Raw genomic sequence first — 27,818 nt, forward strand, 5'->3', positions numbered from 1 at the left:
AGATCTTCACATTCAGACAAGCTTATCTTAAATTTAATGTAAACAATTAGTATACATAAAATATAAAATGATGCATGACATATCATACAAAGTAATTATAATTATGATCAATTATCAATAATACCACATATGAAAAATTAACATCTTATGAATAGATTCATTGCATATCTGACTTACATTTGACATTTATATGAATTCAACTAGAGTCAATATAGTTTAGATCTTTAGAAATATAGGCTTTTGGTCCAAACTACATCGTTTCCATTCTTAGATTTAAAATTTGTTTATTGTTTAACCTTCAGCCTTTTATGTTCCATTCCCTCATCTGTTAGATGGATATAATAGTATCTGTACTGAAGCAGCAGAATTAAGGAATGTGTAATTTGAAATGTTAGGAAAGTAATCTTTTAACATATCTTTTCTATTCTACTCTATCTGGGGTAAAATATTTTCTGCAAATGATGCAACCTCAAAGGCTAAGATCACTGGAAAAAGGAAAAACAATGAATATTTTAAAATGATACAATGTTTTAAAAAGCTACATTTATTTATAACTGTATAATTTTGTGTGTGTCTGTGCATGCATGTGTGTGCTTATGTATGCATGTGTGTACATATCTTTTCGAGTTTATGTATCACATATTTGCAAGAGCCCACAGAGCAGAGAAGAGTGGGTTGAATTCCTTGGAGCAGGAGTTATAGGAGTTTGTGAGCTGCTACATGGGTCATGGTGCCTATGTAAGAACCCAAGTACTCACAACTACTTGACCATCTCTCTAGTGCTGTGTGATACAGTTTTAAAACTAATGAAAACACAAAATATTCTTGTGCAAGAAAGGAAGAAAATAAACAAGAAACATTTTAATTTAGAATGATAATTTTTGATCCAATGGATTTTAAATATGAAACTAAAGGGATTTGGGGTGTGAAATTAATAGATGGATTAATTAAATATGTAGTTTCAGTCCAATCATGAATAAACAATCCCCTAAAGCCACTATTAAAATGGAATCACTACTTTATTTTCCTTGGAGTTTTCAGTGCTGAAAATGTCTTTAAATTTATAAAGAAGATGCCTAAATTGGAGGTAAGAACAATTGGATAATAAATCAGATGTACAGAGTTTCAAAAAATAAAAAAAAATCATGTTCTTTATTTATCAACTTACTTATTGATTATAAACAGGGATTCTTGAAGGACATGATGACATCAAACTTATTATGTAGCACACACTATGGCCTCAAATTCTTGATCCTATTGCCTCCTCTCATCTGGGATAACAGGCCTAAAGTATCACACTCTGAATAAAACTTTTTATAACACACACACACATACACACTGAAGAGCCATAGGTTATTAACATTTTAATGCTCATGAGAAAAGTGAGATATCAATTAGGGCTTTGCAGGGGTGGCATGTATTGTGTGTATGTGTGTGATCATGTATGTGTGCATATGTGTTGAGTATATGTACACATATGGGTAGACATATGAATGTACCATTAGGGCCATGGGACAACATCAGTGTGTTCTTCCACTGCTTTCTACCTTATTTTGGGGATAAGTTCTTTAACTAAATGCAAAGCTCACTATGTTGTCTGGGCTGGCTGGCCAGCTAGAACACTTATCTTTACCTTGACAATACTAGATTTACATATGCAGACCACATATGGCCCTTTACCTGAATCCCTGAGATCTTACCTCATGTGCTCATACTTGCATGAGAAATAGTTTACCAACTGATCCCTCTTCCAAGTCTCGTGATTTTTAAAAAAAGATTTATTTATTTATTTATTTATTTATTATTTATTTAATGTATGTGAGTACGCTGTAGCTGTACAAATGGTTGTGAGCCTGCGTGGTTGTTGGAAATTGAATTTTTCGGACCTCTGCTTGCTCCGGTCGGCTCTGCTCGCTCCAGTCCAAAGATTTATTTATTATTATACATAAGTACACTGTAGCTGTCTTCTGACACATTAGGAGAAGGGGTCAGATCTCATTTCGGGTGGTTGTAAGCCACTATGTTGTTGCTGGGATTTAAACTCAGGACCTTCGTAAGAGCAGTCAGTGATCTTACTCGCTGAGTCATCTTGCCAGCCCTCATGATTTTTTTTTAATTGTTGGTTTTTCATTTGGAGTTAGATAAAAATAAATGAAAAGCCTAGAGTGACTAACTGCTGGATATATGAAGGTTAAAAAAATACATATATGTACAAATTAAAACATTCAAAATACCATCACTGCAAAATATATTTAGGTTTCGGTTTATAGGTCCCCCAAAATTGCTGTAAGTAATTTTTTAAAACCGCCTTCTAGCAGAAGGAGTATTTTGCAAATATAGGTTGAAATTACTTGGTATTTTACTTATTCAGTGGTTGTTTAATCCCACACTAAATCTTGTAGTAGATCAGTTAGAAAAAATTGAATGGTTTTCATTTTTATGTATACAGTTTTGATGGGAATATATAAAATATATTCAAGATCTATGAATGATAAATATGACACACAGGAAATCCACATATAAATGCCAGATTTGGGAAGCAGCAGGTTTTTATTGGTCTTGTCAAATTATGTATGTGATAGCTTTGATGTTGAGCTCACACATAATATATTTTTTCTACAAAGGAGCCACATGAAGCACTTCACATCACTGACGTAGAATAACATCCTGACACTCACTTGAAGAGCATTTCTGCTAAACCACACATTGAAAAGATCAGGAGAAAATGACCCTTGCCACAGATTCACTTGCCTGCATAGTTCAGCATACTATGGAGCTTAAAACCTTCCTGGGTACGCTCAGAGGTGGGGTCTTTATGACAAATATGCTTGTCAACCCTTATGGATACCCTTGGTGAAATCAGTCACTTTGGAGATGAGAATAATATAATGTTAAAATAAATCAGACCATTAGAACATATTAAAAATACAAATTTAATAGGTTATGTTGTTTTATCTTTTGTCGAATAAGCAAAAATTGAAAATTCTGAATGTGTAAGAGCCTTTACATCATTCCAAAGGTTTGCTTAAGAGTCTTGGGTCTTATTGTTAATATTTTTCATCATCTTGCAATATGTGGGCAAGTCCAAGAAAATATTCTGCAGATATTCTCCCTCCCTTTATTTTTCAATAAAGTGAAACATTCCAGACAAAAGCAAACACTCCTCCATGCAAGAGAACTATGGATCTAATTGGCTGATCTGTCTGCCATGGCTAACATGACCTTTATACACTTCAATTTCCATTTTTGGATATAATTTCTTCTGCTCCAATACAGTCTGGTTTCAGGTTTAACAAGTCACATATTTGATAATTTATCTTATTTATTTTTGAATAATCACTTTGGGCACCCAGACTAGATGTTCTTCTAGTGTCTAGAAGTCAGACAAGTTGCTTCTTAATACTTTTATGATGAAAGAAAAATCATTGCACCTACATATGTAGTATGGAAGTGTAGCCTTTGGGAATTTGGTTTCTAAACAACCTTCATTTAATGGAAGAAAAGTGATCTTAAAATCAATTGTCTTAAACTATGTCCATCTTACTTTTACTCAAAATAATATCATGGAACTAGTCTAAGGATATTAGTAGAATAATAGAAAAAATATCCTTTGATACTATATAGGAGATTGATTTAAAAAGTAAATTCATTAACTGACACTGTCTCAAGATTTTCAATTAATGTTTTGCTTTGATGGTCCAAAGTCAACATCGCTGTGAATGAGGTTTCATCTCTACGTTTCGACTCCCACGTGTCACTTACTTGTTTGAGCTTCTTTAGATCTTCATCAAGTTCTAAGTTGTCCAAAATAACAGCAACAAACAAACTCAGGAGGATCTATAAAATGGTTAAATAACAATGAAAACACCCACATGCTATAGGCATCAAAACTTCATATATAATATAGAATATCTACCTAAAAGATATTTGATAAAGAATTTATCAGTTGAAAATTATAAATACACACTGTGACTCATTGCATAGACACTTTAAAGTGTATGTCACAAACACAGGACAGGAAATACAAAAGTCACATAAATAATAAGAATATTAATTACTTCATGAAGGAAATTTAGTAAGGAAGTTATGATTATTTTAATTTAACAACCCCTTTTCTGAAACTAACCTAAGAAATTATCTGGATTAATGATTAAAAATATGCAAAAGTGCTAATTGGATGGTAAGTTATAACAGTGAGATTCTGGGAATGACATCTAAACTTGTATAAGAAGCTAATACAATTACAAAGAATTCAATGATCTAATTCAGGTCAATATTAAAGATTTCCATGGTGGCAAGGAGTCTTCAAGGTGTCCCATAGTGTTGCTGTTAGCTGCAAATGATGTGTTCTGTAGTTTCACACATTGAATAAGTAACCAGAAAGAAGGTTTTAGAAAAGAGGCAATAACAGGCAAAGTCGATTTTAGAACTCTCTCTTGGATCAGTGTGGCTCAGGTGGAAGCCATGTGCCAAGTATGAGAGAAGCACCATGAACAATCCCATCTGCTGGTGAACTGAAACTTCTTGCCTTTCAGCCAGCAAGGAAACTTCCAACACTTTTGTGAGAGACCTGTCTTGGAAGCAGATGCTCCATTTTTCTAGTTGACCACAGCCCCAGACATTTTGACAGTATAAGAGGAGACACTGAAATACACCCAAGCAAGCTTGTTCCAGTTCCCAAATGAGAGAAATTGTTCAAGACAGTAAGGGTTTCTTTGATAGCAAGTTCCCAGCATGTAGATAATTTATTATATGGTATCGAATTACAACTTATGAATTTTTATGGTAACAGAAAATGTTTCCACTATGATAATAGAAGTATATATGGTAAAAATCCAGCAACATAGAAAAGGAATTAAAGAGATGTTCAGACCACGTGATTTAGTGTGGCCATAATGTCTGCCTTTGTGTAGCAATGAGAAATTTCCCTCTTTATATGTTTGAGATAGTTCACAAACTAAACAAACAAACAAACAAAAAAAAGGCGTCTTTGGAATAGGTAAACACAGGAAAAAAAGAAAGCAAACATACAATAGCATTTAACATATTTAAATTTCTAGTCCTTCTTTCGCCTGGAATCCCTGCAGTTTCCATGTTCAGTTCATTTTTGTTTTCAGTCAGTCCTAATTTGCATTCTTCTTTTTCAACTTCCCTTTGAAGAAGCCATTGATTTTTCTTAATATTTGATGCTTGAACCAAATGACATGAAAATTGAGGCAATTGAGTTGTGAGTTATTGTGCTAGAGAGATTATTATGCAGAAGTTAGTGGCTTGCTCTGTCCCAGGTTTAATAAACAGATAGCAAGGGGTAAGGTTGTGAGAGGCGATGATTGGCTGGGGATTAGTACCCCCATGCTTCCTTACTGAAGACAGTTCAGAGTGATCCAGACCATAGATGTTTCCTGATGTTGCAGTTTCTGGTCCACCCCTGATAGTTAAAGTAGGCTCACTCTAGAGTTGGCATTGTTCTAATCTGGGTCTTCCCCCAGTTCACTCCAAGTTTAATTCTTTTCTGTGACCTTGGTGATGAAAAGCTATGGCTCAGGGGAATCAACGTTTTCCTGTAGCCACATCCACATGCTGAGGTATTCCCCAAAGGAAGGCCTCCCAACCATAAGAGATGCTTCACAGCTCTGGCGGTAGGCATTTGAATATGCTTTGTTCCATGTCTGGCTTCACCTGGATTTCTTGTCTCCTCAGAAGACATACACACACATCCAAAAGGTGGGGGAAAACGTCTTGAATGTTCTTAAACAATTTCTTTAGAAATCACGTTCTCACTTGTACATTCTTCTCACTGTCTATGAGCTGTCTACACATACAGTTACCTCAGACTCTTACTCCATTATTATTTAGGAAAGGTCTTTCTAAGGACCTGAGAGTTGTATCTTTAAAATGTAAATAACCACCAAGGACCTCAGGCTCCCAACCTAGTATGAGGATGGGGATTAACCTAGGAACCCTGTTTCAAGCTGTAAAATGACTTGTCCTGGAGATAGGCTTTGATGTTTTTCTCTCTGGATACAGACAACCAGCCCATCTTGAAAGTCACCAGGTAAGATTTATATGAACTATATTCATCAAATATCACTGTTGAATCCTTTTAAAACTTGCCTATTTCTATCACTGGACTATGTATGTGGTGTTGTGCCTACTAAGTCCCCTGAATTCCAACCATGGCTTAGGCTCAATACTTCTTCAGGAATAAAACTGCTTTTGTTTTTTGTCTCTACCACCTTTATGGAAAGGATGGCAGCTTAGCAGATTTAATTATTTCTCTAGCACCATCCAGATGAAGGGTATTGAAGTACAGTGATATTATTGTTATCCTATTAGATTACAATTTGTTAACAGTTCAGAGAATTCCAGGAATGTATCAGACACAGTGTAGTTGGGACTCAGATGCAATACTGTTCAAAGTAGAGTTTACAACTGAATCCAGCAGGTACAGTTATTATCTACATAGGTGAAAACACTGTGGTTCAGGTGAGGCCTGGGTTCAGAAACAGATACAACTCTTTACTTATTCTGGATCAATCACTAGCCCATAGAGTTTACTATACATTTACTTGCTATGGCTATAATATTATTAGTTCAACAAAGCACAGCTACCATTTTCCCCATTTAAATATCTACCAAAAAATTAGATGAATGACCAATATTAAAAATACATAGATATGTGGAAATAAATTCTCTTGGCTTTTTTAGGAGTAAATTTGGTGAGATAATAGTCTTTTCATTTCTGTTGATGGCTGAAAATGTAATATTTTTCTATCAATGCAACTCAATTCTTGGGGTCTGTTATGTTAGAATATATGCTCTAATTTTTCAGGAGTGATCTAAGGTCAAGCATAGTCACATCACCTGGCACCTGGTCCATTGTGAGCTACACAAGACATTTTCCATCTCCTATGCGGAGTAATGGTGATGCTTGTTTGCAGAGGTGGGAGAACCTGGATTTTTGATCTGCCAGTGTAGCCATCACCTCAGCTCCTGCTGAGTTTTGGTTCCTAATGATGTCTTCTGTGTGGTTTCTCAGAGCTGCTGAGGCAAAAAATGCATATACTTGGCGCCTTCCATGTGGACATTTATTCTATCACCATTCTAGAGGCCAGAGGTCTAAAGGGTAGCCTGCAACAGGAGTATATGTCTTCCAGTGCTTCTAGGAAAGGATCCTTCCTTTCCTCTTGTAGCTTCTGATGCCCCCAGGCCATCACTTGTTTTTTCTTAGAGCATCAACTTCCAATTCTATCTCATAAGGGCCTCTCTTTCTCCTCTTATCCTTTTGAGTTTCTCTTCAACGTAATAAGTTATAATAGAATTATTGTTATTAATTATTCTTATTTACTGAATTTGAGATCCACTCAAATAACTCAGGAGGATTTTATCCCAAAATTTTTAATTTAATTATATCTGCAAGTCCCCCTTTTCCAAAAATTTGAGGGCTTTGTTTTTGTTTCTTTTTGTTCAGGGTAGGTACTTCAAATATTTCAAACCAGCTTATCAGAGCATGAACTAATCAGTAGGAGGTGTAGTTTGACAGGAACTGATCACAGGGCACGCTGACTCTCAACTCACAGGACAGTTTAGAATTCTGCCATTCTTGGGGAATCAAGGGAGACTTGTTCTTTGAGGGTGTCTTAGAACTTGTCTCTATTTTTACTTCCTAGGTATGATTCTAACACTGCCCAACTGTAGATGGTCCATGTGTGACCCTTAACAATTCTCTCCTCCTTAAGTTTAGGCAAAATGTGCAGCACGTCTTGGTTATCCTAAACATGCTGATGGATGACAACACTGTTACTGGTTTTTCAAGACAACACTCCTCTTCTTTCCTTTGTCTCAAAGAATGTCCTTTTACCCCTGAAATAATTCGTGCTGAAGTCTAGGGAAACTGGAACAGAAGTGCACTGTGTGGCTACATAAGGCTGAAGACTGACGCCAGAGACGAAAAGTTACCTGCATAGAATCATAAATGTAGTGCTGTACTATCTGAAAATGTTGGTTTCTGAAAGTCCATAGGGATAGATGGGCAAAGGGCATCTTAGTTGAGTCAATGATGAGGGACTCAAGGATGTGCTCAAAGGTGCTGAAAGACCAAGGTGACTTTGACAGGAAAGGAATGTGATAAAGCCATTCCAGGAGTCTGAGGAGCACATCCTAGTTCTGGAGGAGCTCCCTCCAGGATATTTCCTTACAAGGATGCTAAGGAGAAGGGAGTAGAGTCTGGGTTGGGGCTAGCAATTCCACCTGTGGCACAGGCTGAGATCAGGGAATGCAGAGGGAGGTAATCACTACCATGAAGTGATAATCATAGTTTCTTCTCTATTTAAATTTTTCTTTCAAATGTGTGGGGGATGTTGTGGTTACTTATTTTTATGTTTAATACATCTGATGCAGATGGTTCTTGGCTGAGAGTATGAATTTAGGAATTTAGATCGCAAGTGTTATCTTGTTTGAAAAATGAACATATTTCATATGTTCTTGTTAGAGTAAAAAGTTACCCTCAGAACAGAAGAGCCAAGTTATACTGGGGGTGTGCATTCTTTTTCCTTACAGACAGACCCAAGGCCTTACAGACTGTGGATAAAAGGAGGCAAGTCTGACCCAGCAAAATCTTTGGGTTTTCCAGGAAAATGACTGACAAGACTTGGCAGTAGAAAACCCCAAACATACAAGATTGAGAGCAATGTTGGGAGAGATCGTTAGCAATAAAGTCAAGACTAGTGAAAGAAAGTCAAAGTTTGCTTTAAGTTATCATGAAGCTTAATTTCGTTCATCAGAGATCTGTGAACATTTAGATGTCAGTTCCATTAGCATAACACTGTTGTCAAAGGGGGTGGGGGTAATGAACAGCAGAAAGGAAGTCTAGTGTCATGTGAAGCCTAGGCTTCTTCTAGGGCTCAGTTTTGTTTCTATGTGGGCTTTTGTTCCTGCTGTAGAGGTCCTGGTCACTCAGGATGAGAAATGAGGAAAGTCTGGACCGGGAATGGTCTTTTTGGAACAGAGACTGAAAGTTCAGGAAACCAAGATGAGCCCGCAGCTGATTGCAAAGAAGTGAGAATTGCTTTATGTTTCTTTTCTCAGACTCTAATAAGGTGACAGTAACCACTGGGATGAAGAAATTGAAGTGAGGAGAAGCTGGCAGCTTGCTTTCCATCATGTTTAATTTACCTTGTCAACAATACATCATCTTCCTTATATGCCCGGGGTGGAAATGGAAGGAGGGAGCAGGCTGGCCTGGGTGTCAGCCACTTACCAACACAAGGAATTGGAAGTCATGGGAATACATGACAGGTCCTAATTCTAAAAGCAAGAGCATTGCTAGGTTCTTGAGTATTCTGTTTGCTTTATCCCTTCAGAAAGCTGAGGTAATGCTCCTTAACAACCAGGGTCCATCACATCCACACCTCTGCTTATGCCTTCCTTTCAATGTCCTCTTACTAAACTTGATAAGCATACTGTGTTAAATGTTTTCCATAGATGTTAGAGGTGGGACATAGGACTGTATGAAACTTCTCATTGATAAAATAAGATATTTTTTTTTTATGGAGACTCACTACCTGGAGCTACAAGACCTTCTTTTTGTACAGAAAACATTTTATATTTCCAAGTCTAAATTATCCAATCAACTTTGTTTTGTTATTTCAGTTTAGAACATGGTTTATAATTTTAGATCATTTAAAAAATTTAAGCCATAATAACAGGGATACTAAGGTTCATCATGCAATATTATTTTGTTTTCTGTTGGGTTGTATCTAAAATATACATGTATTTTCATCAGAATGCTGTTTGCTTACTGGGTCCTTTAAAATCAAGAAATTCACATATGTACAAGTTTTCATTGATTGGCTGCTTGCATCTCTAAACATGTCTACACTGTTTGACTGTAACAACATACACCATAGTGTATAGGCTGCCGTGGAACAGTTAACTGGCTTAACATATATACACCTTTATTTTATGCCCACTACAAACACAGCACAAATCTGAAACGTTTATGAAAAAGCAAAGAATAACATGATTTTTTAAGTGTTTGTTTTTTTTTTTGTATGTGTTTGGTGTTCTGCCTATGTCTTTGTACATATAGCCATACATCCAGTGAAAAAGGACTCCAGCAAAGGGCATTAGACCTCCTAGAACTAGAATTATAGATATTTGTGAGCCATCATGTGGGTGCAGGAAGCTAAACCTGGGTTTTCTACAAGAGCAGTTACTGCTTCTAACCACAGATCCATCATTTCTCTATTCTTGCATATTCAATTCTTTATCTCCTTAAGTTACCATGCTCATTCCCAAGACATTTTTTTTCTGACTACAGCTTTAGTGTAGACAATGGTGCAAATCATGTCTTGAAGTCTGGAAAGTCTCATTTTCTGGAAGTGGAGCCTAGGAGTTAGATTGCTGAATTGCACAAAGCAATTCTGGCTTCCTCCTCACCCTTCTGAGAGAGGCCTTTTCTAGGCTTTTCTCCTGCTAGTAGCTCCACTCCCCCAAGCTTAAGGACATATTTATCCAAAGCTGTGGCTCTATGGGCCCCTCTGTTTTCCTTTAAAGTGACCAATCCTAAATTAAAGGGAAGAGAGCCCTGATGTAGTACTCCTTAAGACTTAAAACCTCAGTCCTTCAGTAGAAGGCCTTCCATTTTCCCAAATTCTCTTCTGCTTTGCAAAGGATCTTTCTCTATTTGTGCCTTGGAGTGAGTGAGTGTGTGAGTGTCAGCACACACACACACACACACACACACACACACACTAGTGTGTTGTGTATATGAGTATGCATATGCAAATATGTTTTCTTACCCCTAGTAAATGGCTGGTTCTATCTGCTCTGTCTTACACATAGGCATGTGCATAGGTGTGTACATGTGTGTGTGTATGTGTGTATATATGTGTTCTCATCCCTATTTAAAACCTTTCTTCACTGACTGTTTGCTAAGACCTGTTTAACTTGAGATATTCTCTGCTTTTCAGTTACTTAACTGGCAAAATAAACCTGATCAAGCCCCCTAGACGTTAACTCCACATACTGGTGGAATTTTAAGCTTCCTGCTTTGTAGATACTTAAAATGATTTTCTGGGTTTAGCTCTGTCCAAGTGTGTCTCTTGGTTGTCTGTTCTATCCCTTGGTAATCTTTTTTTTTCTTCATCTCTTTGTTCTACTTCTTAGAGTCCAGATGTGCTCTAGGCTAGACATTTTCTATGGAATTACCTGAGCCAATGATTTGTTAGCATTTGCTGTATTTGTAGATTTACTTTGTAAACTCATAAAATTAATAAGTTTCAAACATTTCTGGCAGATGAACTGGCTTTTCTTCCATGTACACACACTAAATTTCAGGCAAATCGAAATAAATGATAAGAATAGCTTTGCTTACAAGGTATTCCTTACACCAGTGTTTATACATCAGATTCACTTTTGGGACAGCATGATACAGAGGCCAAAGTTTACAGTTTCTTTTAAAAAGAGGCAAGATACATCACTGAGGTTGACGTGGCTGAGATGTCTGTCATGGTAGCAACATGCCCTGACTTTCTTTCAGTCTACCTGTACCACTCACTCTATGACCCATTCTAACCACATTTCCATAGTCTCTTGTAATTTTTTCTATTTCTTTTCACTGCTTCCATATAATGTAAAGGTGGCCCTTTGACTGAGATTTCACCATTAATCTCTTAATTCTTTGCCTATGGTGACTGTTTGTTGGCACTACTTATCATTTTGTGTCTATAACAGAAGCACAGCAGGAAACGGACAAGCACCTCACACCTTGTGTCTGCTCTCTCCCTTTAGCATTTTAACCACTCTATCCTAAGCTTTCTGGCCATTTGTAGTACAAAACAATTTTACTTTTTATATAGGTCAAAAAACAGTCAACTGTAATCAGAGCAGTGTAAAGTGGGACACATTCAACATAGACACACTTTTAAATCATTTAATTTACACTTTCAAATGCACATCTCTGTTAGCAAAACATGACTATTCACAGCAAGCTGCTGCCACGAAGGCAAAATCAAGAAATTGCTGTGTTAATTTCGGCACTTCAAAGGTAACGAAAAGACCATCCACAATGAAGGCTTAATTATGTTTTCTCTCCTTTCACTATTCACACCACAGGGCTTTCTTTTGAGACAATAATAAAGGAGAAAAGAAAAAAAATTAAAGGGGGTGGTAAAAGAAAGTCTTTTCAACTGTTTAAATCTTCTATGGTCCTTATTACCAAGTCACCAGCAAAAAATGGGTGAAAAGATAAATTCAACAAGCATATGACAAACTGCAACCATTTTGGACAGAAATATTGAACACATACCTGGCAGAAGAGAGCATTCAAAGGAACAATAGATAATAGAGATGAATATGCTTTGGCTGTATACTGGAGCTTGATTGTCATTGTGAACAGATAAATTGATGTCCCCAGGAGCATGCAATGTCCAGACCTGCTGCTATTCCAGAACTAGCTGCAGCCAAATTTTATTTTATTTTTCTCTACCTTGCACATGCCTGTCTCTGTGAAAGCTGGGTCAGGAACTCTATAGGTTGGTGGCACCACTAATCAGCATAGACTAAATGACTAATTACTCATTAGAGTTTGTACATTTTTGGTCAACTTTCCTTCAAAATTGAGTTAAGTTGCTTTTTGTAATATTTACTAGAGGAAACAAATCTTTGACAAAGATGCTTTTTTTAACATAAGCTCAAGCCCACAGACAGATCTGTGAAACACAGAGTTTATCTTATATCACTCTTTATATATTACACAGGCCCATTACCCCTATGCACATGTTGCCATGTTGATCTAAAACCTATCTCTGAAAATTACTAATGAATTATTAACCATCACTAGTTTTTGAATGGCTACATTTAAAACTTTTCACATGAGGTTCACGTGGAAGAACCAGGAAGCACAGGTTTTCCGTGTGGGTATTGACCATATAGCAAGGAACTGGGTAGCATGTCTTTACACCAGTCTTTGAGTGACAGATCTTAAATGTTTGTTGGTGTGTTTGTGTTCACTAGTGTCAGTTTCTGAGTAGTTGGGAGAACTAACTAGTTTTGGTTAACATAGTTTCCATTTGTTCCTTTTATACATAATTGTAGAGATTCAGTAAAACCATGCTAAGCAAATTGGGGCCAGCCCCAAAATAACATGATACTTTAGTGACTGTCATTCCAGGAGTATTCAGATAATGAAAATAATGGCTGACCATGTCTTAAGCAAAGTCTCTGTAAGATGGAGGGAGTGACAGGACTAGCTAAAATTTGGGGGTAATTATAAATGTTACTTTTGTTTATAGTTTAGCGACAGAGACTGTTTTCTTTCACCAAGCTAATTCTCTCATTAAGGCATTGTTTTAAATTTAAAAGCTCAATTATTTAATCTTTTGCCATACATTTAATAATTGGAGAAACCCAAAGAAATACGTTAATGCATTAAAATTCTCATACACATTTGTTGGAGTGAAAATGGCTTGAGTTTTATTTAACATTTATTATGTATAGATTTTAGGTTAAGATGGGCTAAAGATCTAAGAAAGAAAAGCAAAAAATTAATCATAAGAATATACACTAGAGTATCTTTATGATCTCAGGAACAGAACTTTTTAAGCATGAGTTAAAAATAAAATAGACTATATTTCAAAAATGATTATTTTTGCTGTATTCAAATGTGTCAAAAGAAATCATAGGTAAATTGGAAGAAAAATCAAAGAAAAGAAAATTGCAACAAATGTACTAGCTAAGGGGTTAAAATCCCAAACACATGTCACTTTTACAAATGAAGATAGAAACGACAATCTAATCCTTAAAAAAAAAAAAAAAACATGTAGGGCAAATGTCTGGGTGAGGCACTAAGAAGATGGACAATGAGCATGCAGGGACTTTTCCCCTAACAGTAATCAAAATGGAAAAATGCAAGTTAAGGCAAAACAATGCACCATTCACTTGTAAGTGTATCAAAATGTATTTTAAAATAAGTATGTGCTATCAAGCATAAATGATTGTACAAGAGCAGAGGAATTCTGAACTGCTGTTTTTCAGAGGGTAAATAATTGTGGTCTTCCTTTAGAGCAGGGGTCTACCACTTTTCTCCTGCTATAAATTCATGCTTTCACCATAAGGCACCCTCAAGGGTCTTATGACATAACCATGTAAAGATGCAGAAACAATTTGTCAATACTATATATTCCAATATATATTAGAATATATAGTATTGACTATATATTCTAATGATCTAGGAATCAGCTTTATGTATGTTAAGATAAAGAGAATATCAGCAATATATATATATATATATATATATATATATATATATATATATATATAATTGCAGAGTAATGATGTGTCAGGAGAACACATGACCACATATAGCTTTGCTTTCTATGTGGTATATGATAGTCAAGGATTCCTGTCAGTACATGTGGAACAGGACCCTATAAACTAAAATACATCAATACTAACCTTCTAACTTTACAGGACAAAACATTTAAGATGGTTAATTAAATTTAAAACAATTTATATTTGAATAGATGCATATTGTGGCAAATATGCATTTAGTTGATTTGAAGACTTTTTTTTTTTTTTTTTTTTGCAGTTCAACTACTCTAAAATAAGAAAGAGTCTTGCTTGCTATTGGTTAAAGAATCTTCTGGAATGCAAAGATAAAAAAAATCCAAAATAAATTCACATGGAACTTTGTGAACTGCTTGCATTAGGCATTATTATGATTGCCTTTGGGTATGACCCAGCATAACCATAAAGGAAGTTAACCAATACATTAAAAGTCTCATTTCTAGTGACCATTAGAACTAATCTATGTCTCTGAATTTCAGCTTCATGCTCTTGTCTACATCATATTTGCCATACTGCCTTTTGTTGACATAAAGACTTTTCAACTCTTGATTGCTTTATAGATTTCAAAAATTGTCAATAAAATAATAAATGACTTCAATGCTTAGTTTTTAACTTAAAATTTAAAAATTATAATGAAAAATGGCAATATGTGTTTCAGGCACACACATAAATCAGCAGAAGAAGGGATGAAATTAAATGTAGATTTTTCTTGTTTGTTTCCATACATTTCAAAGCTCATGGATCTTTGAATGTGCTAAAGCAGTAATAATTAACGCAATAAGTGGAACACTTTTAAAAAAGCTAAAAAAGAAAACAAGGAAAAAGAGATTAAAAAGAGAAATTCCATTTTAACAGATTCAGGAAGCAGATTTTACAGAAAAAATATTACTGAATTTGAAATTTAAAAAAAAAATTAGTTTTCCCAAGAAGGCTCTGTGGATGTTTTAAATACTGTTAATCATCTTCTAAGTGATCCCTGTGGAACTTTATTTAGAAATTACCTTCCTGGGTAATGTACCAGGCTGGATACAGCTTTTCCTGGCTTTTGCCCTTCATGACTCTGACTTACTCGAATCTATGTCTGAATCTGATGATCTGCAATGAGTTTAGCAAACAGTTGCATTATCTTATTGAGAAAACAACTAGGTTGGCCAATAGCTTTCAACCTACTCTAGGGCCAGAATGACTTAAAAACATGATAGATGCTTACTAGGCATTAGTAAACTGCATTGGTGAATGGATGAATGGATAACTGATAAGTGAATAAGTGACAGAGATATAAATGCACTGGAAGAAATTCACTTTGTGCAAAAAGTCGTAGAAACAAGGCACACATCCTAGCACAACTATACATCAGCTCTGGAAGCCAGTCCCCATACCCACTGTCCAGCACTCTTAGGTCTTGTGAATACACATATAGAGTCAACTCAAGTAATCAATGTCGAGGCTATTTCTATATTATTCTACCATTTGAATCCATGACTTTACACTATTTAACCAAGCATCTTTGATTTGTAGTTCTGAAAGCCTTTGTCTACAGTAGAGTTATCACACATAACTTCTCAAGTGCTTATTCAATTCATATGCATTTAGAATTGGAAGGACATTAGATGTGGTAAGTAGTTTGTTTTATTTGAGTGAGACTTTTCTTGAGGTCAAGCTTTATTTTGAAATGCTCTATGGCAACTTTCAACTCCATTATCTAAAGAAGTAACAAGCAGGAATAAGACTTCAGCTTTTAAGACCAGCTAGACAGAGAAGCAGGAGTGGGTGGGTTAGTGAGCAGGGGAGAGGGTATGGGATGGGAGGAGGGGTTCAGAGGGGAAACAAGGAAAGGGGATAACATTTGAAATGTAAATAAAGAAATTATCTAATAAAAATTTTAAAAACAAGAAAAGACCAGCTAGAGGTGGGAATATTCTGACCATCATTCATTAGTAGAGTGGTATTGAGCAAATTCCTACACTCCCCTGAGCCTCAATTTCATTATCACCTACTTGATAAGATTTCCTTATCTGATTGTCTAAAAGATCAAAACTAATACCAGAAAGCCTTTGCCACATGATAAATAGTGGGAGTAAGTTTTATCTTATTCATCACCCCCTAAAAGGTAACATATGGGTCCCTGACTTGTAACTGTTATCATAGTGTTAGAGAATAATATTAAACAGGAACAAGTCAGTTATGTAGACAGGCACATTTCGCCACAGAGAAGCATGGGGATTACTTCTTTAGTGTAGTAGAGGCAGTTTTTCATAGGTCCCTTCCCTGTTTTTGGTTTATCGTCTGTGATTGAAGAGAACACTCTGTATGACTGACAGAAACCAATCTTTGCTGAATTTTGGCATTCTGTTCTCTTGCCTTTCCGAATAGTTTCAGGTGTGCATGTTCTCTTCTCTCCTGTGCTTTGCTGCACTACACACGAACAGAATCACCGTGGATTTCTAATTAACTGACAGTACCCTGAGGTCTCCAGCTGCTGTCTCTGTTTAATTATAGCTGTGAAGATGATGTAGTGAAATTGAAGAGAAGATTGCTACACGCTAAAAAAAATACAGCAATAATGTAGCTCAAGTGTGATCTCTGGATGTGGCTTTGTGAGCGTGGAGGGTTGTTAAATTGATGTGTGACTATGAGGTTTCCATTTTGCTTTCTTCTGTATTCCTTCATACAAACACACGTACCTGATTGGAACTATGCGGTTCTCATTTAACAAACCAAAAACATGATCCTCAAGAAGTTATTTGATTTATAGCACTTAGAAGGAAGGGATCTCATCCAATGAGATGATTTTGCAGTTTTCTATTGACTCTTACTTTTAAATTGACAATACATCAAATATCTGGTGATGCTCATCCCATTATAAGTTCCAAAGATAATTTAAAAGAAATGATAAACTCACCAAAGTTGCAAAGAGATGATAGAGGATGAAATAGATGGCAACCAGTGGTGCCCACATATGCCCCACAGCATTCAGAGTCTGATCCATCACATCCACCCATCCTTCCTGGGTGAGGATCTGGAACATAGACATAAATGCCTACACAAGAAAAAGAAAGGAGGGTTATACACCCTACTGACACATAGTCTAAGTTACACATGAAAGCCATTTAAATTAGCCTATGGATGGCGAGAGAGATGACTTAGTGGATAAGAGGTCCAGCTGTTCTTGCAGGGGACCCAGATTCAACTACCAGACTCACACAGCAGCTTGCAACTGTCTATAGCTCCAATAAAGGTGACTTGTTGCTCTTTTTGACCACTAAGGCACTGTACACACATGTAGTTCACAGATAAAACAAAACAACAACAACCCCTCCCCCGACCCGCAAAAACTAAAAATGGAAAATAAAATATAATCAGCCTAAAATGTTCAGCTGAGGACATTGTTGTTGGTATTATTGATTCTCTTTAGCTCAATCAAGAGAAAACAATTTATGCAACATGGGAGAGATTGGAGAACAAAGAATTAAGTGTTACATCAATATCTTCAGCTTCAAAAACTAATTACTTTTAGTTAAAATTTTCTTTGTTAGGGGTAAGTACTATTCAGAAACAAAAAATTCTCTACCTTTGCTTATACTGAGTTTATTTTTCTTCCTTTTCAGCAAATTATTTTATCATTCCCAACAGATTAAGTTTCCCAATGTTCTAATAGAAATGTATTATTTTAAAAGAGGAATGCATTGTCTAAAGCATATAAGAGAATAACCTTAATTTTGTTTGCATAGTATCCATTTATCAAATGATTTAAGCTACCACATCAGAAGAATGTGATTCATTATGAAAAAGAAAATTTTCTAAGGTATGCTGACAGGCTGGGAATGTGAAAAAGATTATATATCTATATCTATATCTATATCCATATCCATATCCTTATCCATATCCATATCTATCTATCTATCTATCTATCTATCTATCTATCTATCTATCTATCTATCTATTGGATTTAAGGGACAGAGTCAAGATTACAGAAGAAGTGAAGATTAAATACTAGGACATGCCAAGAAAGCCAGTCTTGCTAAAAAGGTTTATCTTGTTAGCACAGAACTTTGGCTGTTTTTTGTTTTTTGTTTTTTTTTAAACATCTTTCTAGTTAGGTATATGACTATGCGTCCTACACATATTAGTGGTTAGTATATACTTTGTAATAAGTCTTTATGATCATGTCTGGAAAAAGTTGACTTTGTACAAATGTTTTTAGAGTCTTCAGTAGAAGAAACCATAAATAGGGTATTAAGGTTTTAGGAACTGAAGTTCAAGATAATAGCCAGATGTCTTGAAGTCAGGATAAAAACCTGACTGATAGGATCCCAAAGTTAAGGGACTCTACAGGTAATCTAATATAGCCTTTCTTTTTAAAGAATCAGGCTCAAAGGTGGTACCATATTGGGTCAAATTCATTCTAACATTTTTTATGCTAGTAGAAGTAGTGCCCAGGTATGATTCCTCTGCGTTCAGGAAATCTGGCATCTGCCACTTTTAGGCCGAACTATAGTTGGTGTCTCAGAGTATTTCCTTGCCATGAACAAAATAGCTTTTTGCCAAAGTATTAATTTTAATGCTCAGAAGACAGTAGGCACATTTGAACAGAAAATACTTCTTAAATAAACTTTAAAAATTATATTTATTTATTTATTTATTTATTTATTTATTTATTTATTTATTTGATGTACAGGGGTGCAAGTGCCATGGTGTGCGTCTGGAGGTCATAGGATAACTCTTGGAGTCTCTCCTAGCACGTAGATCTCAGGGATTGAACTCAGGTCTTCAGGCTTGCCCCCTCACATTAAGTGAATCTTGAGGGGGCCATTTTCCCCCTACATATCCTGTGTTCACTGTGGAATATTTCTCTTGAGTTTGTCAAGACAGTACACACACAAAAAAATCTGATTGCTGTATTCTCCCCACAAAGTTGCTGCCATTGAGAAAGCTTATGGACATTCCAGACCCAACAGCAAAACATGTCACAATGTTCACAGGAGCAACACAAATTATATTGGATGTGGCTTTCTTTCTCCCAAAGTAACAACATAACTTGTCATTATGCCTAACAGGTATCGTCCCTGGAAGTTTGAGACCATAAATCTAGGTCTACCTTTCATGTGTCTTGGTCACAAACTAACCTATGTGTTTACACATACTACGACATCCAGCTTTTTTTTTTTTTTTGCTCCGAATTTGTTTTTTTTTTTTTTCCATTTTTTATTAGGGATTTAACTCATTTACATTTCCAATGCTATACCAAAAGTCCCCCATATCCACCCACCCCCACTCCCCTGCCCACCCACTCCCCCTTTTTGGCCCTGGTATTCCCCTGTACTGGGGCATATAAAGTTTGCAAGTCCAATGGGCCTCTCTTTCCAGTGATGGCCGACTAGGCCATCTTTTGATATATATGCAGCTAGAGTCAAGAGCTCCGGGGTACTGGTTAGCTCATAATGTTGTTCCACCTATAGGGTTGCAGATCCCTTTAGCTCCTTGGCTACTTTCTCTAGCTCCTCCATTGGGAGCCCTATGATCCATCCATTAGCTGACTGTGAGCATCCACTTCTGTGTTTGCTGGGCCCCGGCATAGTCTCACAAGAGACAGCTACATCTGCGTCCTTTCAATAAAATCTTGCTAGTGTATGCAATGGTGTCAGCGTTTGGATGCTGATTATGGGGTGGATCCCTGGCTATGGCAGTCTCTACATGGTCCATCCTTTCATCTCAGCTCCAAACTCCGTCTCTATAACTCCTTCCATGGGTGTTTTGTTCCCAAATCTAAGGAGGGGCATAGTGTCCACACTTCAGTCTTCATTCTTCTTGAGTTTCATGTGTTTAGCAAATTATATCTTATATCTTGGGTATCCTAGGTTTGGGGCTAATATCCACTTATCAGTGAATACATATTGTGTGAGTTTCTTTGTGAATGTGTTACCTCACTCAGGATGATGCCCTCCAGGTCCATCCATTTGGCTAGGAATTTCATAAATTCATTCTTTTTAATAGCTGAGTAGTACTCCATTGTGTAGATGTACCACATTTTCTGTATCCATTCCTCTGTTGAGGGGCATCTAGGTTCTTTCCAGCTTCTGGCTATTATAAATAAGGCTGCTATGAACATAGTGGAGCATGTGTCCTTCTTACCTGTTGGGGCATCTTCTGGATATATGCCCAGGAGAGGTATTGCTGGATCCTCCGGTAGTACTATGTCCAGTTTTCTGAGGAACCGCCAGACGGATTTCCAGAGTGGTTGTACAAGCCTGCACTCCCACCAACAATGGAGGAGTGTTCCTCTTTCTCCACATCCTCGCCAGCATCTGCTGTCACCTGAATTTTTGATCTTAGCCATTCTCACTGGTGTGAGGTGGAATCTCAGGGTTGTTTTGATTTGCATTTCCCTGATGATTAAGGATGTTGAACATTTTTTCAAGTGCTTCTCTGCCATTCGGTATTCCTCAGGTGAGAATTCTTTGTTCAGTTCTGAGCCCCATTTTTTAATGGGGTTATTTGATTTTCTGAAGTCCACCTTCTTGAGTTCTTTATATATGTTGGATATTAGTCCCCTATCTGATTTAGGATAGGTAAAGATCCTTTCCCAATCTGTTGGTGGTCTTTTTGTCTTATTGACGGTGTCTTTTGCCTTGCAGAAACTTTGGAGTTTCATTAGGTCCCATTTGTCGATTCTCGATCTTACAGCACAAGCCATTGCTGTTCTGTTCAGGAATTTTTCCCCTGTGCCCATATCTTCAAGGCTTTTCCCCACTTTCTCCTCTATAAGTTTCAGTGTCTCTGGTTTTATGTGAAGTTCCTTGATCCACTTAGATTTGACCTTAGTACAAGGAGATAAGTATGGATCGATTCGCATTCTTCTACACGATAACAACCAGTTGTGCCAGCACCAATTGTTGAAAATGCTGTCTTTCCAGACAAGTGGACCAATGGAATAGAATTGAAGACCCAGAAATGAACCCACACACCTATGGTCACTTGATCTTCGACAAGGGAGCCAAAACCATCCAGTGGAAGAAAGACAGCATTTTCAACAAATGGTGCTGGCACAACTGGTTGTTATCGTGTAGAAGAATGCGAATCGATCCATACTTATCTCCTTGTACTAAGGTCAAATCTAAGTGGATCAAGGAACTTCACATAAAACCAGAGACACTGAAACTTATAGAGGAGAAAGTGGGGAAAAGCCTTGAAGATATGGGCACAGGGGAAAAATTCCTGAACAGAACAGCAATGGCTTGTGCTGTAAGATCGAGAATTGACAAATGGGACCTAATGAAACTCCAAAGTTTCTGCAAGGCAAAAGACACTGTCTATAAGACAAAAAGACCACCAACAGACTGGGAAAGGATCTTTACCTATCCTAAATCAGATAGGGGACTAATATCCAACATATATAAAGAACTCAAGAAGGTGGACCTCAGAAAATCAAATAACCCCCTTAAAAAATGGGGCTCAGAACTGAACAAGGAATTCTCACCTGAGGAATACCGAATGGCAGAGAAGCACCTGAAAAAATGTTCAACATCCTTAATCATCAGGGAAATGCAAATCAAAACAACCCTGAGATTCCACCTCACACCAGTGAGAATGGCTAAGATCAAAAATTCAGGTGACAGCAGATGCTGGCGAGGATGTGGAGAAAGAGGAACACTCCTCCATTGTTGGTGGAATTGCAGGCTTGTACAACCACTCTGGAAATCAGTCTGGCGGTTCCTCAGAAAATTGCACATAGTACTACCGGAGGATCCAGCAATACCTCTCCTGGGCATATATCCAGAAGAAGCCCCAACTGGTAAGAAGGACACATGCTCCACTATGTTCATAGCAGCCTTATTTATAATAGCCAGAAACTGGAAAGAACCCAGATGCCCCTCAACAGAGGAATGGATACAGAAAATGTGGTACATCTACACAATGGAGTACTACTCAGCTATTAAAAAGAATGAATTTATGAAATTCCTAGCCAAATGGATGGACCTGGAGAGCATCATCCTGAGTGAGGTAACACAATCACAAAGGAACTCACACAATATGTACTCACTGATAAGTGGATACTAGCCCAAAACCTAGGATACCCACGATATAAGATACAATTTCCTAAACACATGAAACTCAAGAAAAATGAAGACTGAAGTGTGGACACTATGCCCCTCCTTAGAAGTGGGAACAAAACACCCATGGAAGGAGTTACAGAAACAAAGTTTGGAGCTGAGATGAAAGGATGGACCATGTAGAGACTGCCATATCCAGGGATCCACCCCATAATCAGCATCCAAACGCTGACACCATTGCATATACTAGCAAGATTTTATCGAAAGGACCCAGATGTAGCTGTCTCTTGTGAGACTATGCCGGGGCCTAGCAAACACAGAAGTGGATGCTCACAGTCAGCTAATGGATGGATCACAGGGCTCCCAATGGAGGAGCTAGAGAAAGTACCCAAGGAGCTAAAGGGATCTTCAACCCTATAGGTGGAACAACATTATGAACTAACCAGTACCCCTGAGCTCTTGACTCTAGCTGCATATGTATCAAAAGATGGCCTAGTCGGCCATCACTGGAAAGAGAGGCCCATTGGACACGCAGACTCTGTGTGCCCCAGTACAGGGGAACGCCAGGGCCAAAGGGGGGGAGTGGGTGGGTAGGGGAGTGGGGGTGGGTGGGTAAGGGGGACTTTTGGTATAGCATTGGAAATGTAAATGAGCTTAATACCTAATAAAAAATGGAAAAAAAAAAAAAAAAAAAAAGAAAATGCTGTCTTTCTTCCACTGGATGGTTTTAGCTCCCTTGTCGAAGATCAAGTGACCATAGGTGTGTGGGTTCATTTCTGGATCTTCAATTCTATTCCATTGGTCTACTTGTCTGTCTCTATACCAGTACCATGCAGTTTTTATCACAATTGCTCTGTAGTAAAGCTTTAGGTCTGGCATGGTGATTCCGCCAGAAGTTCTTTTATCCTTGAGAAGACTTTTTGCTATCCTAGGTTTTTTGTTATTCCAGACAAATTTGCAAATTGCTCCTTCCAATTCGTTGAAGAATTGAGTTGGAATTTTGATGGGGATTGCATTGAATCTGTAGATTGCTTTTGGCAAGATAGCCATTTTTACAATGTTGATCCTGCCAATCCATGAGCATGGGAGATCTTTCCATCTTCTGAGATCTTCTTTAATTTCTTTCTTCAGAGATTTGAAGTTTTTATCATACAGATCTTTCACCTCCTTAGTTAGAGTCACGCCAAGATATTTTATATTATTTGTGACTATTGAGAAGGGTGTTGTTTCCCTAATTTCTTTCTCAGCCTGTTTATTCTTTGTATAGAGAAAGGCCATTGACTTGTTTGAGTTTATTTTATATCCAGCTACTTCACCGAAGCTGTTTATCAGGTTTAGGAGTTCTCTGGTAGAATTTTTAGGGTCACTTATATATACTATCATATCATCTGCAAAAAGTGATATTTTGACTTCCTCTTTTCCAATTTGTATCCCCTTGATCTCCTTTTGTTGTCGAATTGCTCTGGCTAATACTTCAAGTACTATGTTGAAAAGATAGGGAGAAAGTGGGCAGCCTTGTCTAGTTCCTGATTTTAGTGGGATTGCTTCCAGCTTCTCTTCATTTACTTTGATGTTGGCTACTGGTTTGCTGTAGATTGCTTTTATCGTGTTTAGGTATGGGCCTTGAATTCCTGATCTTTCCAAAACTTTTATCATGAATGGGTGTTGGATCTTGTCAAATGCTTTTTCTGCATCTAACGAGATGATCATGTGGTTTTTGTCTTTGAGTTTGTTTATATAATGGATTACATTGATGGATTTTCGTATATTAAACCATCCCTGCATCCCTGGAATAAAACCTACTTGGTCAGGATGGATGATTGCTTTAATGTGTTCTTGGATTCGGTTAGCGAGAATTTTATTGAGGATTTTTGCATCGATATTCATAAGAGAAATTGGTCTGAAGTTCTCTATCTTTGTTGGATCTTTCTGTGGTTTAGGTATCAGAGTAATAGTGGCTTCATAAAATGAGTTGGGTAGAGTACCTTCTACTTCTATTTTGTGAAATAGTTTGTGCAGAATTGGAATTAGATCTTCTTTGAAGGTCTGATAGAACTCTGCACTAAACCCATCTGGTCCTGGGCTTTTTTTGGTTGGGAGACTATTAATAACTGCTCCTATTTCTTTAGGTGATATGGGACTGTTTAGATGGTCAACTTGATCCTGATTCAACTTTGGTACCTGGTATCTGTCCAGAAATTTGTCCATTTCGTCCAGGTTTTCCAGTTTTGTTGAGTATAGCCTTTTGTAGAAGGATCTGATGGTGTTTTGGATTTCTTCAGGATCTGTCGTTATGTCTCCCTTTTCATTTCTGATTTTGTTAATTAGGATTTTGTCCCTGTGCCCTTTAGTGAGTCTAGCTAAGGGTTTATCTATCTTGTTGATTTTCTCAAAGAACCAACTGCTCGTTTGGTTAATTCTTTGAATAGTTCTTCTTGTTTCTACTTGGTTGATTTCACCCCTGAGTTTGATTATTTCCTGCCGTCTACTCCTCTTGGGTGAATTTGCTTCCTTTTTTTCTAGGGCTTTTAGATGTGTTGTCAAGCTGCTAGTATGTGCTGTCTCCCGTTTCTTCTTGGAGGCACTCAGTGCTATGAGTTTCCCTCTTAGAAATGCTTTCATTGTGTCCCATAGGTTTGGGTACGTTGTGGCTTCATTTTCATTAACATCTAAAACGTCTTTAATTTCTTTCTTTATTCCTTCCTTGACCAAGGTATCATTGAGAAGAGTGTTATTCAGTTTCCACGTGAATGTTGGCTTTCCATTATTTATGTTGTTATTGAAGATCAGTCTTAGGCCATGGTGGTCTGATAGGATACATGGGACAATTTCAATATTTTTGTATCTATTGAGGCCTGTTTTGTGACCAATTATATGGTCAATTTTGGAGAAGGTCCCGTGAGGTGCTGAGAAGAAGGTATATCCTTTTGTTTTAGGATAAAATGTTCTGTAGATATCTGTCAGGTCCATTTGTTTCATAACTTCTGTTAGTTTCACTGTGTCCCTGTTTAGTTTCTGTTTCCACGATCTGTCCTTTGAAGAAAGTGGTGTGTTGAAGTCTCCCACTATTATTGTGTGAGGTGCAATGTATGCTTTGAGCTTTACTAAAGTGTCTCTAATGAATGTGGCTGCCCTTGCATTTGGTGCGTAGATATTCAGAATTGAGAGTTCCTCTTGGAGGATTTTACCTTTGATGAGTATGAAGTGTCCCTCCTTGTCTTTTTTGATAACTTTGGGTTGGAAGTCGATTTTATCCGATATTAAAATGGCTACTCCAGCTTGTTTCTTCAGTCCATTTGCTTGGAAAATTGTTTTCCAGCCTTTCACTCTGAGGTAGTGTCTGTCTTTTTCCCTGAGATGGGTTTCCTGTAAGCAGCAGAATGTTGGGTCCTGTTTGTGTAGCCAGTCTGTTAGTCTTTGTCTTTTTATTGGGGAATTGAGTCCATTGATATTAAGAGATATTAAGGAAAAGTAATTGTTGCTCCCTTTTATTTTTGTTGTTAGAGTTGGCATTCTGTTCTTGTGGCTGTCTTCTTTTTGGTTTGTTGAATGATTACTTTCTTGGTTGTTCTAGGGCGTGATTTCCGTCCTTGTATTGCTTCTTTTCTGTTATTATCCTTTGAAGGGCTGGATTCGTGGAAAGATATTGTGTGAACTTGGTTTTGTCGTGGAATACTTTGGTTTCTCCATCTATGGTAATTGAGAGTTTGGCCGGGTATAGTAGCCTGGGCTGGCATTTGTGTTCTCTTAGTGTCTGTATAACATCTGTCCAGGCTCTTCTGGCTTTCATAGTCTCTGGTGAAAAGTCTGGTGTAATTCTGATAGGCCTTCCTTTATATGTTACTTGACCTTTCTCCCTTACTGCTTTTAATATTCTATCTTTATTTAGTGCATTTGTTGTTCTGATTATTATGTGTCGGGAGGAATTTCTTTTCTGGTCCAGTCTATTTGGAGTTCGGTATGCTTCTTGTATGATCATGGGCATCTCTTTTTTTATGTTTGGGAAGTTTTCTTCTATTATTTTGTTGAAGATATTAGCTGGCCCTTTAAGTTGAAAATCTTCATTCTCATCAATTCCTATTATCCGTAGGTTTGGTCTTCTCATTGTGTCCTGGATTACCTGGATGTTTTGAGTTAGGATCCTTTTGCATTTTGTATTTTCTTTGACTGTTGTGTCGATGTTCTCTATGGAATCTTCTGCACCTGAGATTCTCTCTTCCATTTCTTGTATTCTGTTGCTGATGCTCGCATCTATGGTTCCAGATCTCTTTCCTAGGGTTTCTATCTCCAGCGTTGCCTCGCTTTGGGTTTTCTTTATTGTGTCTACTTCCCCTTTTAGTTCTAGTATGGTTTTGTTCATTTCCATCACCTGTTTAGCTGTGTTTTCCTGCTTTTCTTTAAGAGCCTGTAACTCTTTAGCAGTGCTCTCCTGTAAATCTTTAAGTGACTTATGAAAGTCCTTCTTGATGTCCTCTATCATCATCATGAGAAATGTTTTTAAATCTGGGTCTAGATTTTCGGTTGTGTTGGGGTGCCCAGGACTAGGTGGGGTGGGAGTGCTGCGTTCTGATGATGGTGAGTGGTCTTGATTTCTGTTAGTAGGATTCTTACGTTTGCCTTTCGCCATCTGGTAATCTCTGAAGCTAGCTGTTTTAGTTGTCACTGTTAAGAGCTTGTTCTTCAGGTGACTCTGTTAGCCTCTATGAGCAGACCTGGAGGGTAGCACTCTCCTTAGTTTCAGTGGGCAGAGTATTCTCTGCAGGCAAGCTCTCTTCTTGCAAGGCAGGTACCCAGATATCTGGTGTTCGAACCAGACTCCTGGCAGAAGTTGTGTTCCACTCACTAGAGGTCTTAGGATCACGTGTGGAATCCTGTGTGGGCCCTTGCGGGTGTCAGGCGACTCAGCTGGCAAGGTAGCCGGGGCTCGAGTGGAGTGGAAGGGGTTTGTGCCCCAGATCAAGCCCGGGTAGCCTGCTTCCCTATGTACCGCAGTCTCAAGTTCCACGCGATTGGATTGGGGTAGGCGCTGTGTTCCACTCATCAGAGGTCTTAGCGTCCCGTGGGGAGTCCCGTGTGGGCCCTTGCGGGTGTTGGGCAAGACTCTGCTGTCAAGGTAGCCCGGGGCTCGAGTCTCGAGTCGAGCAGAAGGGACTTGTGCCCCAGATCGGGCCCGGGTAGCCTGCTTCCCTATGTACCGCAGTCTCAAGTTCCGCGCGATTGGATTGGGGCAGGCACTGTGGTCCACTCACCAGAGGTCTTAGGGTCCCGTGGGGAGTCCCGTGTGGACGACATCCAGCTTTTATGTGTGCAATATATACCCAGGAGCATGGAACTGTGGGATTGTGACTCACTGCTGTGAGACAGCAAGGGTGGGAGAGTAAGGTTATTCTGCTATTCTTTTCAGGGTCTTGGGAAAAA

General features: G+C 37.8%; 1 protein-coding gene across 7 annotated transcripts in view; it reads right to left on the minus strand.

The window, feature by feature from the left end:
* Nalcn (sodium leak channel, non-selective) overlaps positions 1–27,818 on the minus strand; it is a 351,653-nt gene that overhangs the window by 116,767 nt on the left and 207,068 nt on the right. For 5 of the 7 annotated variants that reach the window (XM_011245094.3, XM_017316064.2, XM_017316062.2 and 2 more), the window contains exons 14-15: positions 17,252–17,389; positions 3,763–3,837 (exon numbers count right to left, since the gene is read on the minus strand). In XM_011245094.3, the coding sequence (XP_011243396.1) occupies positions 3,763–3,837; positions 17,252–17,389 (213 nt within the window). The remainder of the gene's footprint in view (positions 1–3,762; positions 3,838–17,251; positions 17,390–27,818) is intronic. The other 2 variants (XM_030247866.1, XM_017316063.2) reach the window with 1 other exon arrangement.

This window comes from Mus musculus, chromosome 14 (assembly GCF_000001635.26).
Source record: "Mus musculus strain C57BL/6J chromosome 14, GRCm38.p6 C57BL/6J".
NCBI lineage: Eukaryota > Metazoa > Chordata > Mammalia > Rodentia > Muridae > Mus > Mus musculus.